The sequence below is a fragment of the Phalacrocorax carbo genome, chromosome Z (genome assembly GCF_963921805.1).
Source record: "Phalacrocorax carbo chromosome Z, bPhaCar2.1, whole genome shotgun sequence".
NCBI classification, from domain to species: Eukaryota; Metazoa; Chordata; class Aves; order Suliformes; family Phalacrocoracidae; genus Phalacrocorax; species Phalacrocorax carbo.
This window is the reverse complement of record NC_087548.1, coordinates 28,657,308-28,676,851: the sequence shown is the minus strand read 5'-3', so window position 1 is coordinate 28,676,851 and position 19,544 is coordinate 28,657,308. Positions and strand designations below refer to the sequence as shown.

Genomic DNA, 19,544 nt, shown 5'->3' with positions numbered 1-19,544 from the left:
CACTTTGACATTTCAGTGAATTTCAGTAAAGGGATGATGCTGCATAGAGTAACTAAATCATTCTGGTTCTACAAGAGATCTTTAGGGTCAATACTGAAATTCTATCCAAGGGAACAAAAATGCAGATGAACACCAAGAGTGGCTGTTGGAGAAGAAATATGCAATTTTATACATATTAACAAATAAATTTGTTAATAATCAGAGAATTCAGAAATCCTGACCACCTGCACAAGGAAAAGAACTGTGTTACGGACCTGACAACTAAAGCTTTGCTTATTTCAGCTGAAGCGCACTGCATTCCATTTTGCTGTTGCAAGAAGTCATATATCAGCAGTGGATTTTCTTCTCCATCACAAAGCTAGACTTGATATAGCAGATCAGGTAAGTTGGTTCACATGTTTTGATTCACACAGTATAGGAACACCTTAGGGGAAAAGCAAAAGTGGATATTCGCCTTATGCTCCCCATTTTGCAAAGTTTAGTGCTTGCTGTAAATGCTTCAGCTTGTTTTTAGGCTGCACGTGTTTATATGAAAAAAAAAAAAAACAACAAAAAAGAGGAAAAACACATTGCCCAGAGCCTTGGCCATGTTGAATACCTGAGTGAGCACAAGGGCTGTTGAAGCCACTTGTGCAACTACGCTGTCTGTGGTAGTTATGTATTAATCATTGGCCACTTTGTATGAAAGTAATCGCTAAAAGTAAAAGTTAGCTCTGGAGATTGCTAGGGGCTCAGAAAGTAACTCCTAGCGTTCTGTCCCTGCATTTTATGTGAGTAGCTTAATGCAAAACTGCCAGCTACTCTGCAGCCTCCAACACATTACGAGTTTAGCAGTGTGTGACTGATTTTGCTGGGCCAGATGGTGGTCCACAGTGTAAGATTTGGTTCAGATATTAAAACCAAATGTGTGGTATGTTATTAATAAACAGGCTATTCAAACTAGGAGTTTTCCAGGGAACTCAGTTATCAAAATAGTTTAATGACATACCTTTTTTCCCTGTTTGCTTCTTTTCTTCTTATCCACTGTATGTGTCAGTATTTAAGTTCTAAGAAAGACAAATTCCAGGTTGTGGAGGGTGGAGGGAGAAAGCTGCCTTGTTTCCACATTGTGTTGCAATGAAAATAAGATGAGAGAGAGATGTTGGTTCCAGTTACCAGTGGTTCCTGGCTTGGACATATGTTTGCAGTGTAGGTAACCATCTCCTCATCAGTGCTGCTTGAGTTGTTCTGAAATGTTCTCCCAAGCTGCCCTGTCAGTGAGTACCTCACATGTTGCTTTGAAGAAGCATAGCTGTCTTTCCACACCCTGTCCTCTCCTAAGCAAATCTTGCACTGTTGTAAGCAACATTTCTCTTTTGTCTGGCAAGCTGAACAATGACATTGCCTGAATGAACTACTCTAAAATTAATAATCTATGGTATAAATGCTAATAGGATAGTTCTGCAAGAAGTGGACAGTTTTCTTTAAGTAATAGTGCTCTCTATAGCAACAGTTAAGAAATAGATCCCTGGATCTACTACAGACTACCACTGCATATAATGTTAGTGTAATTTTATTCTATAAGTGTTGTAAGTTATTCTTTATGACAAATTATTTTTCAGTGGCTGTCTTCCAGATTTGTTGAGGCAATAAGGTGACTCAAAACATTTTATGGGTCTTTTAGGTAGTGTGATAGGTTGCACTGAAACCAGGTTGGAAACACAGACTCTCCCCCCATGTTCGTGTTCTATGAACACTCAGAAACATATTCTAATTAAGGATTACCTTTAATTATTAGCTGTCTTTAATTCTTAGATGTTGTTAATCATGTTTTTTGAAAGACCAGTGGAAGCACTCCATCAGAGCTTAAATATTGTGATATTACATACTGTATTTGTCAGAGATTCATGTATTCTCTGGCAATCAGTTTGATTGCAATTGATGAAGACACGATGACTTAATTTCCTACTTCATTGCAGTTTCTGACATACTTTCTGTATTAATAAGCATAGGGTCTTAAGCATTCTTAACACTTTTCAGTTCAAAACGTAAGCTGATTAAAAACACACAATAGTGTTAGCAGCAGATGTGTGGTGCTCCCACCTTCAGACTGGAGACTTGACATAACTCATGGAGATGGTTAAGATGTTTTTTGATTAAGTGACGAATCTCTAAGAAACCAATAATACATTAACTGGCTAATAAACACACCACTATTATTAGTAGTATTAATTCACAATTATATCACTGCAATTTCTGGTGATTGAGTTACAATTCTGTTGCTTATTATCGGTATTAGTGTTGATACACTATTACATTACTGCAAAGAAGCCTTATTCTATGGAACTGCAATTCTGCTGCCTCTCCTTCTGCACTTAATACCATGGTACAAGTTTATCCCTTCTTACCCACTCTACCATCCACCTTGGACTTGGTGGAGAGTCCAGCAGGAGAGTCCAAGGCGGTCCCTTCCTGTATCAGGGAGAGCTTGGGTTTGCAGGTCACCTTTACCACCATCAGCAGGAGTCCACAAGATTGTGGGCATCACCAGATCCTTCCCTTTTTTGTTCTTCAGCTGATTTTATACCTTATTTGCTTATTTTCTCTCTCCTTTTCCTGAACCTACCTTTTCGCTATCCTTATGCCTCCTTTTCTTCTCGTAGACTCCTCCCTATTAAACAGCCACCACACAGAATCACAAAGAGTGGCTGAGGTGGGAACCTCTGGAGATGACCTAGTCCAGCCTCCTGCTCAGAGCATGGTCATGAAAAGCTATTTATTCCTCATTCACAGAGGAGAAACTGGGGAAGGGTTATAACTGCTGAGGAAGTGCCTTGATCCTTCTTGCTTCCTTTAGGTTCCTCCGAGTCCATCTCTTAGACCAGGTGCTTTTATGGTAGAGTACGAGTGTCTTGTGTTTACACAGCACTTAGCACAATAAGCCGTGTATACCTGGACACAGTACACACAAACTGAGGAAGAGATGTGGAAAAGTTAGAGAGATCAATGGCCAAGATGGAGACACTGGCTGGAAGTTCCTTATCTCTATTCCTTTTGGCTGTAAGAAGTTAGCAACAGGGAGGGGTTTCCCTTATAAGAGAAGAACTTTATAGAGAATTTGAGAAGGAAATAGAACTTTAAAAAGAGGGCTAACTGGAAAATCATGGTGACTCGTGGAAACACAGTCATTACATACCATCATCTGTAATGTCATCTACCACACCCAGTGCTATCTGTGTGGTTTCTGCAAAGAGGGAATACTTTCCAGGCAGTATTTAATACCCCCATCTTAAAATGGGTTCAGTCCTTCTCTGGAGATGCTAGACCTTCTGTCAAGAAGACGGGCAGCCTAGACATTTAGCTAGGTCTTGATGCATGACATTTAGCTTAATTTAAGTGAGATGAATCCTAATCACGCTACCAGCTGTTAATACTGATTTTCTAAGAGCCTACAGAGCAGAACCCACTCATACACTGAATTAATAAAAAAGATTTAAAGAAATTTGGCATGAGGTATTTTGATGGTAATTTCTGCCTTTATCATTTTATTTGAAGCATGGCTTGACAGTGATTCATCTTGCAGCTTGGACTGGAAATCTGGATATAATGCGAAAATTAGTTAAAGCAGGCGCTGATCAAAAGGCTAAGAATGAGGTTTGTTGATGACATTTTTTTGCCAACTCTAAGCATGTTTATGTTGGAAAAAACCCAGACTTGTTACAGAGCTGCTTATGATTTTTCAGGAAGGAATGAATGTACTGCACTTTGCAGCTCAGAACAACAGCGTTAAAATCGTTGATTATTTTCTCCAAGATCTTCATCTGAATGACTTGAACAGGCCTGATGAGGTACAGTATGTTTCTTTCTGTTTATTTCTTTGATGTCATGAGGCATCTGTTGTGGGCAAAACAATCTTTACCAGGGGAATTTCAATAAATTTTAACTTATTGCCAGTTATATAAACTTTTAATTACTGATTTGGGTATTGAGAAACACGTAAGACAAACAGCCAGACAGGCACTTAGGGAAAATACCTTTCCTCCCTCTTTGCCTGTCTCAGCTGAACGCCAGGCACCTCTCCTCCCCTGCTCCCCTTGCTTTTGCTGCATGTGATGCTCAGTCCCGTCAGCGAGGCAATGGGAGGCAGGGGAGGTTGGGGTCTGTCCGCAGTGGTTTCCTTTTTTCTCTGCTCTTTGTTTCTTACTCTTTTCCTCTGCCTCAGCAAGGGTTCTTCCATAGGCTGCAGCCACACTGTGGGTGTACCTCCTGTGTCTCCCCCTGTGCATCTTCCCCATAGCAGCGACCACCCTTTCTTAAACATGTTTTCACAGAGGTATCATGTGCTGCTTTGATGGGTTGGGTGCTGGCATGTGGTGGGTCAATTTTGTCCATTGCGGAGCCAGCTAGAAATAGCTACGACCAGCACAGGGCAGTCTCTGACATCCTCCCGTGTAGCTCACCCCTGCAGCCCCCTGCACTTACCAAAACCTGCCAGTTACAGCCAACACGGGCATATTTTGCCAACGTAGAACATAAACCTATATGCAGCCATCCTACAGAGGTGCACCAACTCTTCAGCAGTGCCGTGGCCTTATCTTCACCAGGTTTGCTGTGGTTTTATTCTTCCTTCTTGCAATGTTGGGATCTTGTTTTGAGAGCTTACTTAGCTAAATAGGATATTTTGTCTTTACATGAGGAAAATTTATTCATGTAGGATCTGTCACCAAAAGAACAAAGTCCCCCATACTTTTTTTTGAGTCTTTAATTGTATTGACCCAATTGTGCATAATCGTGAATTCTTTCTACACCTGACAAAGCTGACAAAACAGAGTTAATTTAACAGAACAAACCTTTAGGTTTAGGCCTTGGGAAAGAAAAGGTGAAGAATAATCTTCTTTGTGTTGAGGTTATTTCTTAATTATCTATTAGTTGCTTGCATTTTTTTTTCACGGACATTTAATATAGGCCACTATCAGGTAGTGAGCCTGCCTAACCAATTAGTCACTGCCTGATCAGTAGTATGGTTTTATGTCAAGATCCCTTTCTGCAGGTGAGTTGTAAGCAGTTGGAAAAGTTTTTGTCAGTTTAACCACCACCAAAACCCCACCACAATGTACAGGACTAAATTCAGGCCTCCTGGATGAAATTTCTGAGATATGCCTGTTCTGCTCTGTGCTTGCTGAATTTAGATCTAATGTGTTACGCCACAGAAATAAATCTTGCAACTTCTTTACTGCCTGTTTCTGAGCATCCTCAGACTTTTAATGACACAGTTCGTTTGATAAATATTTTCATACTGAGAAGAATTAAGGGTTAACTATTTTGAGCACATTTGTACCTTATTACCATTACTGAACAGTTTTCAAATATTTTCTTCAGGATATGCAAGATGTATAATCTGTTTTTTTTACACTAACTAAATATTGCATCTTTTTAAATTCTTACTCCTCTTGTATATATCTACATTTTGTTAATCTGCTTAGTTGTGTGATATATAAATTTTTATGCAGAATACACACAACATGTGCCGTACATCTAGTAAGTGGAAGCAAAGTATTTTTACTTTCAATAACACTGTATTTCTTTCAATAATTGTTTTCTAGAAAGGTAGAAAGCCATTTCTTCTGGCATCTGAAAAAGGCCATATTGACATGATAAACAATTTGATTACTCTGAAGCTGTTTACATCTGAAAAAGATAAGGTAAAGATTTGTTTTCCACAGAAGTACAGCTAAAAGCATGCTTATGAAGGATTATTTTGTTTCAGTGTAGTTACTACATAACCAAATGACATGGGTAAGCTGTGCAGATGTCATGGTGCTGGCAGTGATATGTATTGGACCAACAAATATGTGTTGATGATTGGTGATATCTTGGTGATTTTTCAGTAATTAAGGGAGGACAGTGGAACTTCTGGTCTTATTGCCAGGAGACTTTTCCATATACTTCAATAATTCATGTAAAGCAGGAGTAGGACATGCTGTCTGTTGGGAGAAGTGGGAAGGTCTGGTGCTTAACATGCCAGCCGCTGTACTGGGAGATGATGTTTCCCAGTTTTTTGCTCTGCTCAGTTATGTCTGTGTGTCACTGCGAAGTCCTGCATGACTAATATCTCAAAGTTGTTTAAATACTTCAGGATGCAAATAAACACCCATGGGGATTGTCCAGAAATTCCTGCACGCTTCAATCTGGTATTGTTTTTGACACTGCATTTTAAGGTGTCCAAATAACTTTCAAAGTCTGCCCTTAAATCTCCTTACTTCACTACTTGTGGAATGAGTGTGTCAGTGTTTCTCTGCATCCAAGGCATCACAAGGATCAACACATTAAAAATTGTATAATGGTCAGATACTGGATTTATAGAGCCATGTATGCAAGCACCCAGGAAGTTATGCCTTTTTTTTTTTTAAATTGTGGTGATACTTTAAAAACTGCAGAGCAACATGGAGGTCTGGTGTGCCAAGTAGTTTATCAGCACCAGTTAAATAGCAGTGTTGTCCCAGACATCTGGCAGGCTGAATATGTAAAGCAACAATGATGGGAGGTGAATGCTGTGATCTCACAGAGTAAGTAAGTAGGTAAGAAGCCAGGACAGCAACTCATCTCATTGGTCACTGAAAGCAATTGCACTGTAACCATCAATTAACAAACATACCTTTTCCTAAAACATATTTGGAATTTTTGCCCTTCCACCTCTACAGTGCTCTGATTAAAGAGCTGTTCTGGACCCTCATTTCCCTGAGGGTTAGGATCCTTCTCCTAATCTCCTGCTTCAGTTTGTTTCTAGCCAGTTTTATACTAGTTCTTGTGCCAGCATTGTCTTACAGCTCAAAAGCTGCTGCTCTTCCTGATAATCATCTAGCTTGCTCTTTGTTTTCATTCGATTGCTGGTATGCTTTTTTTATCTTTCTTTCTTAGCTAGTGAGGAATTGTACTGATGGTGAAGAGGATCGAAGATTGTGACATTGGCATCAAAGCCACTACAAGATTGTATACACTTACCTATAGGTTTTGGCTGTTTATCTTTAGATCAGTGCTTTTGGGGGCTTGATGTCCCCATCCTTGTAGTGCTGTATGAAAAGCAGATTCGTCACCTGGTGTGCAATTAGTCAATAATCACACACTCAGGAAAGACATTGCTAATTTATTTCAGGGTTATACAAGCCTGGGTGCTCAGTGGTTTCCCACAAATCAGGCACACCGAAGCTGACTACCGCATTATATTTGTACAATAAGTCCATACATATTCTGCCTATCTAATACATATTCATTCTCATCTACATAGGTTCTCTTGGCTCCGATTCAGATTCTTCAGTGCATGCCTTCCTCTCTTCGGGGGTCTTGGTGGTGTCTACAGATGAAGTACCCTAACCCTTTTTATCTATATATGGTCACGTGTTACGCAAGGACAATTTAAGGCTATTTTCTTTTGCCAACTTTCCTTAATTTTCTTCTAAAAGGAATGCATGTCCTTGATTAAATGGATAATTGCTGATGGCCAAGATATCCCATCCCTAAGCTTAGGTTAAATATTAAAACACAAAACAGTGCTTGGTCAAAAAGAAAGGAGTCTAGATTAATGATAATTAAACATATACAATACCTGTTCTTTCCAAGGGGCACCTGTTCTCTCACAGTAGGAACCAGTGCCCAAAGTTTTCTTCTGATTCATTCTTCAGGAGTTAGAATTTTAGGTCTTTTTCACTGGTAATAGGCTGCAGTTCTCAGAACTTGAGACATCCAGCTAGACCAAGGTCTTGTATGGAAAGGTTCCTTTTGGATTATTCTGAATCTTGGAACATTCTGTGTGTATCTGCCTCCTTTTCCGTGTATGTGAAAGAGAGAAAGACCAAAGGTTTTGTGTTTAAGTGCATGTTGTTTTTACTTTATGTTTTTACTTTATGCTGAGTTTTAAAATATCATATTGGACATTTTAATTTCAAGGAGGGAAACACAGCATTGCATCTAGCAGCCAAAAACGGTCACAGTGAAGTTGTAGAAATTCTGCTTGAACAGTGGGAGGACGTAAATGACCCCAATCAGGTAAGGACACAGAAATTACTGAAGGAGATAAAGTTTGAGATTTGAAAAATCAATTAAAAACAACTTTTTAAAGGAATAAATGTTTCACTGAGTAGACTTCATTAGTTCTGCTACTTTTCTGTTTGCATCCTGTTTCATTTTTTCCCTCCAATAAATTCAGCTCCATTATCTCCTTCAATGTCTCTTCCTCTGTCCTCTGTTCCTCAGACAATGGTCTCCCCTCTGTCTCACAAGTCCTAACTACCAGTAGAAGGAAACAGGACCTAATCTCAACTTTGCTTCCTGTCTTCCAACATTTCCAGCCATGCAATCTCATTCCTTTTACTGTCTCTGGTCAGGCTGTTCCCTGAGCCACTTCAACATACATACTCAGCACACACCATCACAGGCACTTCAGCAAAGAGGCCTCAGATTTGTGCCTTGGTCACGTGATCTCGATTGGCCGCACAGAGTTGGCTGCAGTCACTGCCTACCCACTTTTTTTCCCAGGTTAGTGTTGCTGAGTTCAGCCAGCATACTCATAAAATGCGTATTAGCTGTGAAGGTTGTATCCCTTAGTTGATGCACTCATGAGCTTAATTTTAAGGCTTAAAGTAGGGGTGGCAGAGTGAAATGCACACTGAGTACTCAGCTCAGCATTCCTTGCTCTGGTCCTTGTGTCTTCTGCTTCTTCTGTGGGGCAGCTGGAACAAACTGGGCGAGGTAACTCACTTTCTTGTGGGCCAGCATGCCCATTGCAGAAACCTGCCATGCAGTTGACAGTCTGTTCTGCTGGCCCAGAGTGCAACATGAGTAAGGGACACTCACTCCTTCCCAAGGCCCTCCTCTTCCATAAGTAGTGACAGATTTATGGGTTGAGGGGTTCTCTCTTATCCAGCTTGTCTGTTATTTCCACCTATGCAAGCTTTGAGGCGTATGACCTCCTTTGGGGTGTGAAGCCCTCATGTTTCCAAGCCTTGTATAACCATGTTGTTGCTTCTGCATACAAAGCTTGTATTGCTTGTGCCCCTGACTTGCCATGGCTGATGGTGCAACCTTCCTGTCCAGCCAGAGATGTTCTGGTCTGCTGATAAACAGTTAGAAATTCGTCAGAAATCCATGGTCTGACTAAAATCGGCACCTACAGTATGTGCTAGCATGCCTGATGTTGAATGGCAGCGATTGCTACCCACCATCTTTGTTTCTGTGGCTGCTGCTAGTCATCTTCTTGGAAAGAGTTTGATTAATATTTATGAAGTAGTTGTCTGTATTGTAAACCTTGCCATACATCTGTCAACATAAATGTCATCCATTGCTTAAGTGTTGGTGAGTTGCCATTTCATTTTAAGTGTTAATTTAGGAGCATTCGGGTTATGCTCTCTTGTGACGATCTCCCCTTTTCTGTTGAGCTGGATGAGTCTGACTGAGCTAGCCTGTTTTGTGTCACAGTCTTACAGTCATGTGGCTTAAATTGGAACAGACATTTTCTCTCTGTTGGTCTAGAACGGAGAAACTCCATTTTACTTGTCTGTTGAAGGAGGTCATGAAAAATGTGCTGAACTCTTACTGGAAGCAGGGAGTGACATCAACATTTTAACTCAAGTACGTACACAGTATCCTTCCAGCACACATGTACTGGGTCATCCTGGGCTGTGGGAAGGACCTTATGTTCTCTTTGCTCTGTGTGCTAACAGTATATTTGCACTGCTTATTTTTATGAAATTGTTAAAAAAAAAAAAGAATTGTGAATGTGGAGAGTGCTAACAAAAAAAACCTGATGTGGAAGAAATATAGCATAGATTTATTTGACAGAGCTCTGTGGTGGAGCTTTCTTATTTACTGTATGTCCAATAGTAAAACATACGGTTAGGAAACAACCAACTAGGGTAGTTGAAAATCCTTCTTTTTGGCAGCATGTATGACTGAACTGATGACAAACCTGTTCTCCACATGTGGTTCCTGGACTCCAGTCCAGCTGACATCTGTTGAATGGCCTTGGCTTGCCTGCTGTGAGAAGTTTATGATTCCAGCAGACTGAGACCTTGTTTGTTTTAGCAGAATTATGAAGTGAAAACTTTTCTATTGATTTATTTTTAAAAGTTTGTTACTGTGACTGTACTTGCTTTTTAAAAGTCAAACTGAACTAACAGACTAGATGACGTGTTGGTATTGTTGTTGTCCACGGTGCAGGATAGCTGACAATGCTGATTTATGTCTGTCTTAAGAGAGATTGAAAAGCACTACAGAATGTATATTAAAAACGGTGGTTTTAGCATGTTTATCAAGAGACAGTAAAAATGGGAAGTTCAGTATTTACAAAAGCACGTCATGCTAACTGCTGATCCACTTCTTTTTATATCATTTTATCAAAGAGAGTTTTTTTTGGGGGGAGGGGATAATAACACAATGAAAGATTATCTTGTGATAATACTCTCTTTAGTACTGTTTTTCCAGCAACAAAAATTAAGTTTTTGCTGTCTATACCATTTCTTTCAGAACAATAGCAGCGCTTTGCAGATTGCAATTCAGAATGGACATCTATCCTTGGTTACTTTTCTTATTGATAAGAATATTGACCTGGTTCCTAAACCCGAGGTGAGTGTATCTCAATATAACTTTTCTGCTTGTGTTCAGCATGTCCCGTCTTTTATGGCCTTTCTTAGGAATTCACACAGCTGAATGAGATCGACTAGTTCCTTTATTTTTTTACTGTACATGTTATTAAATGCTTTATGGATGTTGGTTAGCAATATGCCAAAGGCAAGGTCCTGTTGCACAAACCCAGTGTGTGCCTGGGCAGACTGGTGCGGTGCAGTGTGGAGGTGGCCACGCTAAGCCAAGGACCAGGCATTAGGAGAAGATGAGCAAAGTACCTTGCTTGAACTAAGGAGCAGTAATGCTGGCCTCCATGTGTGCCACAGGCAGAGTTAGCACTTGTAACTGATTTTGAATACAGGTAAATAAAAAGTAAATGAACACTTCAGTGCTTTTACCCTCTGCACTCAAAACCTATGCCTTCAAAATCTGCACGCCACCATTCCTTGGGGTTTAAAAAGAAAGAAGTGTTCCTAATATTAAAATCCTGTCTCAATTTAGATATTACAATTTTTGTTACATCTGAGATTTTCTGTAAATCGGAAATCGTTTTTCCACTTCTACAGTACGGGATGAAAACAGAATCTGGGACTCGTGACTTATCTGCCATGGTCACTGGCCTGTTGCATAATGTTATCAAGGAAGAACAATTTATGATGTGCTTGAAATGACTGACTTTAAAGATCAGGCAGTTGTGCTGCTTGTTCTCATTGGCTTTCTGTGGCAGAAATAACTCATAAAATTGTAACTTACATTTTGCAAACATTTCCATGCAGTGTTGTGTAAAAACTAGCTTTATTTTTCTGGAGGCCTGAAGAAATTGCTGTTTATAAAGACACCGATGAACGGGTGTCTGGCACCCGTGTGGTATGGAGTATGGCACTGGTATGGAGTTGTTTTTTAGCTGTATTCAACAGCAAACTGATGAGTCACAGGTTCAGCATGCAAAATGATCTCGCCAATCTAATGGCTGGATCGTGACTGATGTTAGATTTGTGCTCCAGTTATTTTAATGAATAATCACTCAAATAAAAACCCCTTAAATTCTTTCTAGCTGTAATTTGCTTTTCATAAATATGACAGGAAGTCAGTTTAGTATGCAGAATATTTACAGCAGCGATATGTGACAAGAGTTTATTCCTAGAAAGTAGATTTTGACGGCTGTATTCTGTCTCCAGTGTGTCCAACTAAGGGCAAACCCAGTTTTCTGAAGGAACAGAAACATTGCCCAAAGCTTTCTGTTGTCAACCAAAAGTAGCAGCACATCCTGGGTACTAATGTGTAAGAGGAGCACCTTGCTGCATTCCTAAGTGGTGACACACCGAAACGCACCCAGTGCACTCAACATTTCCTTGTTTCTCAGCTGTATTTGTTTGCCTGCTGCTGTAGGTGTTGCAGGAGCAGGCTGCCATCTCTGGCGTAACTGCATCTCGAGGTGTGTTTTCTGCAGTCTCAAACCTCCGCTAGAGCATATCACCTTTGCAAGGGACAGATTTTAACAAGAACCACTTTCTTGTCTGAATGAACTTCTAATGAATGTACTGAAGTATAATAGCTTATTATTTTCCCTCCACAGCAGCAGAATTCCCCTCTCCATTTAGCAGTCATCAATAATCATCTACTGGTAGTAAAAAGCCTCTTGGATGCTGATCATGACATAAACTCCTTAAATCACGTAAGAAAAACTGGGAATTAACATAACTTTACGGGTAAAGAGGAGGTCATGTGGATTTTGCTTGAAATAATTTCTTTTTCCTCATGAGCTCAGGGTGCAAAAAATAGGAAGGAAGAGGCAGTTCTCTCCTTATCTTTTCACGTGTGTGCATATGTATTAGTCACTGGTACATGCTGTGCTAGTATTGTTTGCGCAAGATAAAGACAGCAAAATGCTATATACTCAGAAAAATATTTGGATTGATTTATTGCTTGAGTGTTAACAATTCATGCTTAATAAATGACAGAAATGTCTCAACAGTATGGATCTCAGAGGGGAACCCAGTGCAGAGTGTCAGCCGGCTGGGATGGAGTTAATTCTTTTCATCGCAGCCCATAGCCTATGGTGTTCTCGATCTGTGACCAGAACAGTGCTGGTAAGGCAACAGTGTTTCCTCTGTTGCTGAACAGTGTTTGCACAGCACTGAGCCCTTCGCTCTTTCACACGCTGCCCCTGCAGTGAATAGGCTGGGGGTGTGCAGGGGCTGGCAGGGGACACAACCGAGCAGATGACGCGAACTGACCAAAGTGATGTTCTACACCATCCAACATCACAGTGAGTGAGGTCACATCACACAGACAGATGAGGTTACAGGGCTCTGTGGCACAATTGGTTAGCCCATTCGGCTGTTAACTGAAAGGTTGGTGATTCAAGCCCACGCAGGGATGCCAGCATCTGTTTTCCATACCTTTACTAGGATTGTTTGGCCTCTGCTTGGTGCTGGTGGTCTTTGGAGGCCTGGTTGGTTGTTGGCCAGCTCACTGTAGCCCACCTTCGCCAACCGTAATCCCGTCAGGTACTGGATGCCCTCCTCTGTGGGAGGCCACTTATTGCTGAATGTGATGCTGACGTATTTACTTTGGTGCTGGCTTTCTTGATCCCTTTTTCGCTGTACAAAGCATGACCATTTTCAGCCTCTGCTGTGTCGTGTATCACTTTGTTTTGCTTTTCCTGGGAGAGCCGAATCTGGTATTTTTGGGCCCTATGCTGCTGCTATCTGGGTACTCGGAACACCATCTCATGGTGAAAACCAGCAATTACACCTTTCCCCTTTTTGCCTTGGAGAGATGCTTTGTGGAGAGATGAATGAATAGCACCTACCCCTTCTCCAGGATGTGTCTTTACTGCCTTCTTGTCATGGCCTCTCAGTTCATTGAATATCCTTGTATAATCAGACTGTTCATACTAGTGTGTTTTGTGAGCCTGATTTTGATTATTGTTCATAATGTTAAACAACTGATTGGGAATGCCATGCAGGAATGTGCCTGGAGGTGGCCCATTCCTGGACGGCAGGGTGTGTGGGAGGGGTTGGGCAGGTGACTGGGGCTGTTACTGCCTCCACTAGCTTGTGATTTCACACTTGAACAGGCATGTAGTCCCAGGTAGCTGGTATGCCATTTGAAGGAGGGCAGCCTTGCCTGCCCTGATGAAACACAGTGATTTCTAATGCTGTGTTGGGGCCTGGCCCATGCCTACCAAATTGCCACCTAGTGCTCTCAGAAGAGGAGGAGAGATTCCTGATCAAGGAGCACACAAAGGGACACTGAGATTGTCTCCTGTTCTGAAGCTACCCGTATGGACGCTGAAGAGGTCACTTAATGTGAGAGCACATACAGTAGGTTAACCAGAGACCCAGCCCTCAAGTATTAAAAATGTCTTCTGTAGTCAGGAAGAAATGGTGGAAACAGAGGTCAACTCAGTTGGTAAGAGAAGCAGCAGCCCCGGCTGAGGGGCAGAAGGGGGAAGAATCAGAAGAGGCAGCCTGAGCTGCAGCAGGATGGGAGAAGGAAGAGACAGGAATGACAAAAGAGGGGAAATCTACTTGGTCCCAATCCCTGAATGACCTGCGAGCTAGGCAGCAAGTATTCATCCATCAGCAAAGTGAGTGCTTTGCTGCTTGATTGCTCCAGTGCTGGGAAGGTAGGGAAGCCTAGCATCTGGGGACTGTCACTAGGGACTATGGGATTGACAAAGGGATCAGAAAAGAGGGAGCCACCTGCAAGACTCAGGAGGTAGCTCTTAGCAAGCATGAAGGCAAGGTGGGTCTTCAAAGAAGATACTGTAAACCAGCAAGACAAGTGGTCTACCACAGAAGGTATCCAGTATCTGATGGATTAAGTGGTGGTGGAGGTGGTCTACAGCAACCTGGCCAACAACTGGGCTTCCAGAGATTCGGATGACATCCAGTGCTCATGGTCCATGTGGCAGAATTTTCTAAGGAGCTCATGGATGTTGTACACCGGCACCCTGGCCATAGTGGACTTGGTGGACATTGAGACACCAACTCTGTATAGACTGGTCTTCCAGCTGTGGTGCTTCAAAGAGAATCTTTCTTCCCCCTACCTACTGACCCTACATCTCAGCTGTTGAGACTGTCCCTTCAGTCTGTTGAGTCCCATGTTGGGCACTGTGGCTCTGTGTTGGGGAAACGCATGTGGGTCTCCTGCATGACAGGTGGGGATGAACCCCATGATAGTGACAAGGACTGGTCTTTGAGAAATCTGTAGTTCATCCCTCCCTGTTGATCATTTTATTGCTAAAGATTAATTTATACACATTTTTGTGGGAGGCTGAGGCTGTCTTTTCAGCTGGAGTCAAAATAAATATGATGATAAGCTCTTCTGTCATGTAAATAGATAATTTTGTAAACTTCTTGAGCACATCTTTTAGCAATGTTTCATGCTTTGTCTCTAGCATATCTGAGGTTATATAAAATAGCTACATGCTTATCTCTAAATTACTGCAGGAAAGAAAGTAGGAATATTGTTGGAGGAAATTCTGGAGGTTATGTGATCATAGCGTATATTCCCAAAAGAGCTAATGAGAGACTCTAAAGTGGAACCCTGAGGCTGGTGTGTCTTGGTGGTTGACCCTGCAACCTGTAAGTTCAGATCTAAAGGCAAAAAAGGTTTTCTAACCAGACCTACAGAATGTAGCTGTGCTACATTAGAGAAGCATAGGCACAAAACCTTCAACTGAAAAGGATGCTATGTCACATGAAACACACTAAGGGTCACATCCAGATATGCGGCGTTTCCACAAATGACAGCATATCTTATTTGCCACTGCATTACACCCATAGACATCTGGAATTTCTTTTTTTAATATTCCGTAGAAGGATAAATAAATAGGTTTTATTAGGGTACATGCAGCTGTCTAAAGACTACACAACCTTCATTTGAGACCCAAAGATTAGACTTGAGGATGAATGCCTCTTTTAGCTATACTTCTAGTAAATGGTTTGGGTTTGTTTGGGTTTTTTTTTGCGGGGTGGGGTGGTTGGGGTTTTTTTTAATCCTTTTTATTGTTTGTGTGTGTGTTTGTGTGTGGGTTAAGGCTCAGCGAATACATTATGGAGCAGGTAGCCTTCTGTTCTGCCTTCCACGCCGTATCATTGTTTTGGGCAGGGATGCCTAACAAAAAATGTTGTGGGCTGTGACACAATGTACTGTTGAAAATTATGGATGTCCAGTTGTCTTTTGCATGAATTTCATTAGGGAAAAGGTTACTTGAGAGGATAGTATGGGTGGAGGCTGGCAGTCTGTCCAAAACACCTTATTTTAACAGGGAAGAGAGAGGGCTCATTAGGTACATTAAAGGAGCATGACAGCAACTTTCTCCTGAGCCAGCTGGAACTCCTGTCTGGTTTTCCTGCAGAGATCCCAGATGCTCTGTTGTTTGCATGAAACAAAACTGGCAGGTAGATCGCTCAAAAGTTAAATGCTTTCATTCTGTTCGGTGTTTTCTAGCCAAGGCCATCTCTTGTTGTGAATCTTTAGATTCAGATTGTGAGTGCTCTGCTTTTAAGGGGGAGTTTGGCTTATCGTATTTATTTGGTGTCATTAATTCCAGAGGCAGGAAACCCCTCTACATCTGGCAGCCGATCTTGGCAATGTGGAGCTGGTGGAGGTGCTGCTGAAGGCAGGCTGCGATCTCAAGACCATGGATAAGGTAAATTGCATTCCTCGCACTTGCATGGATTATGTGATTTCTTCTTTTTCTTTATAATTTTCTTCCCAGAGATGCAGGAAGCACTTGTTTCCAGTCATCTTTCCTAAGTAAAGCTGACTGTTAGTTGTTACAGAGGACGTCTCCTTTAAATGTTGATGTATCTGCAGCCTGCAGAGATCGGAAATGGTTTTAGTGAAGAGCTGGGTTTGAGTTCAGATGTTATAAAAGCCAGTGGAGTGAAAATATAAAACTTCCAAGCTCTGTATTTTGAAGGGTAAACCCCACTGCCAGAGACCTCTGATGGAAAAAAGGACCAGGCTTACAGAGTGGAAAACAGCCTGTGGCTGTTGTAATTGTGCACCTGCAGCCAGGTTCATTGCCAGAAGAGGCACAGGTATTGCCAGCTTCACTAATTGCAGTGATGGTGAGTTTGCCCTCTAGCACTCTGGACCAGATGGAAATGGTAGTGCCATGTCCCAGATCCATTCAAGTGCTTAGTCCCTGTTGCTGATGTTCAGCCTGGAAAGACTGAGGCAAAAATGGCAATGGCTGGAAGAAGTACCAGAGCAAAGAGTCTCTGGGGAAGTGCTTTTAAAAGGTCAGAGTACCAAATCCAGTTTTTACAAATTTTGCTAAATCACTGCAAGATTGTGCCTGCCCTTTTTATACTGTTACCACTACATTAATTTTCTGTATGACTGAATTGACAGGCTTCTTGCTTACCATAAGCAAAAGCTAGTTCTTCAGTTACTTAAAGAAGTAATTTTTCAGCATAAAACTGTCACGATTGGGAGTAAAGCTTTATGGAACCAGGATCATCTCCTTTTCCCTAGCCTGTGAGGCTCGGGGATCTGAGTGTGGGCGACACAGTTGATGTGTTTTGGGAGGCTGAGGTAAGATGCTGCATTGCAGTCAAGCCTTCCCCATTTGGAGTCATGCCTACACTAGTTAGACAGCTGCAGTTCTCTTGTGGGCTAACTCCGAATGAAGTCTTGTCCAGTTCAGACAGTGCTGTAGCTGTTGGAAAATTGTCTGTATCTGTTTGTATTCCAAGGGCAAACACAGAAAATTACTTCTTATTGCCTGTTTTGACCTTCAGAACCTGCAAGCCTTTGGGCTGGATAGTGCCCTGGTGCTACGCAGTGTTGACTGAGTTCAGGGCGTTATGAGAATATGGCTCTGAGCCAGCACAAGTTCTGTCACCTTTCTGTATTGGTTTTATTTCCTTGAGTACCTTTTGCCTTGTCTGTTTGCTGGATAACCTCTAAGGCCATGCCACCATGAGGAACATTTGCAAGTACAGCCCTCTTTGAACTGAACTGATGCTGGGATGCCAAAAATGTTCCTGTCCTTCCTTACTGAAGAGTAGGCAGGAAAAGGGGGAGCCTGCTTTGACTGCACAGTGTTTTCCTGGCCTCTGTCCCCTGGCAGCAAAGGTGCTCAGTCTCTGGAGCTTGTCATATATCTGCATGAGTTGCAACCTGTTACAGCTCAGGAAATGCTCTCTCGGGAGCTCTTCCATCCTCCCATCTGCAGGTATAATTGTGGTTGGTTGTGATTGATAGTGCAGAGCGCGCTCCCTGTGTGCAAGACTGCCGTGCTGTGTGTTACATGCAGGATGCCAGCAGTGCCTGCACTAGCACAGCAGGCCAGAAACACCCCCTTTTCCATCCTTCCACCTCCCTGCAAAATGCAGAGCACCTTTACAGAGGTGGGACCCAAGGAGCTCTTGTGGTCTCTGGACTCTTTACATATAAAGTATGTCTAAGTTATAACGATTTTATGAAATGTAAATGCCTTGGCTTACAATGTGATGCTTTTCTGAAAACAGGCTAATTAGTATTATCTTGAGCAGAGCAAGGAGCTAGAACTCAAAAGGTATGTTATTAGGAAATCTTATAATAGCTGGAGAGTTGAAATGCCTTATAATTTAATTACTGAACCTTCTAATTAAGAGGTTGGCTTCTTTTTAGGTCTAATTTTCTAGAATGCCTAGCACTTAATATATGGAGAATACCCTGAATATTTAAATCTGAGGCAGCTCCACTCAGTGCAAATCTGCTGAAAATAGAAGATTGCAGAGAGAACTAGACAGTTGCAGAGAGAACCCTGTAGAGCCACTGAGATGCCTTTATATCAAAGTGCTGATAGTGGAGATGGATTCAGACAGACTGAGCAGTCCTCTGCAGCTGGAATTAAACGAATGGCTTTTAATTCCTGTGACTGCCTGTACTACCCGTGAAACATCACCTTCAGTTGCGCTCACTTCAGTTGTCATGAGAAAGTCATTCGCACACCCTTTTTCATTTTGTGAGCCAGCTTTTCTTACCATCCAAAACAAAACACAGGTTTGCCCTTAAAGTGGGAGGTCTCCAACTTTGCCAGCCTATCCATCTGAAATGCCAGTTTAACCATAACATGAAAGTGAAACTGTATTTGTGGTAGTTTTCAGCTTGTGGATGCCTGGGCTTGTGTGAACTTGGAAGCAGTGACTGGAGAGCACAAGCTGGTATGAAGTACACAGCAGCCTGAGCACAGGAGGTTTCCGAAAGCAGCTGTACCTCGCCAGAAATTCTTTAGCGGGGGGAGTTCAGTGTGGGAAAAAAATTGACCACCTCTGGGCTGAGGTGATACAGCTCATGCAAAGCATAAAACTTTAATTGCAGCTACCCTGAAGCCATAAAATTGTAGTAGTAAGTTTTCTTGAAAAAAAGGGATGAGGGTCTGTAAACAAAGCTCCCGTGTTTCTTCTATGATATACTTATCCATGTATGAGATAATGTTCTGATTCACTATCTCTGCTTTCAGCATGGAAAAACTGCTCTAGCTGTGGCATCGAGGAGCAATCATGCCCTCATTGTAGATATGATCATTAAAGCAGAAAGGTATTATGCCATGAAACAGGTAAGAGGCATCTTTCATTACACTGAGGAGAACTATAAGGGAAAAGCAGATTCTGGCCTTGAAGAGCCTTTCACCTGAGGTGGTTCCTTTTGGCAGGTTGCAAGACTGGCCTTGATAAATTGAGGTTAGGATTGGGAATGGGAAGGTCTCCACCCCATCCAGGTTTTATTCCTGACTAGATGTAAAATTTTAGGCAGATCTCTTTGTTTTCCCTCATCATACTCAACACACAGAGATAAAGAGGAGGAGAGAGATTCTGACTCAAATTCAGACTGTGCCATCAGCATCAGGGTTGGGATGACCTGAATACATGTTGATCCCTGTGTCCTTTGGTACAGCAAAATCCATGGTGCAAAAATGGAGGAGTGCAGGTGTCTGT

At 41.9% G+C, this 19,544-nt stretch overlaps 1 protein-coding gene across 2 annotated transcripts in view; it reads left to right on the top strand.

Annotated features, from left to right (window-relative positions):
- ANKDD1B (ankyrin repeat and death domain containing 1B) overlaps positions 1 to 19,544 on the top strand; it is a 30,558-nt gene that overhangs the window by 5,287 nt on the left and 5,727 nt on the right. For both annotated transcript variants that reach the window (XR_010370463.1, XM_064437749.1), the window contains exons 3-12: positions 283 to 381; positions 3,535 to 3,633; positions 3,723 to 3,827; positions 5,583 to 5,681; positions 7,924 to 8,022; positions 9,505 to 9,603; positions 10,498 to 10,596; positions 12,173 to 12,271; positions 16,163 to 16,261; positions 19,070 to 19,165. Coding sequence is in view for 1 of the 2 variants with exons in the window: in XM_064437749.1 (XP_064293819.1) it covers positions 283 to 381; positions 3,535 to 3,633; positions 3,723 to 3,827; positions 5,583 to 5,681; positions 7,924 to 8,022; positions 9,505 to 9,603; positions 10,498 to 10,596; positions 12,173 to 12,271; positions 16,163 to 16,261; positions 19,070 to 19,165 (993 nt within the window). In the remaining variant the exon portion in view is untranslated. The remainder of the gene's footprint in view (positions 1 to 282; positions 382 to 3,534; positions 3,634 to 3,722; positions 3,828 to 5,582; positions 5,682 to 7,923; positions 8,023 to 9,504; positions 9,604 to 10,497; positions 10,597 to 12,172; positions 12,272 to 16,162; positions 16,262 to 19,069; positions 19,166 to 19,544) is intronic.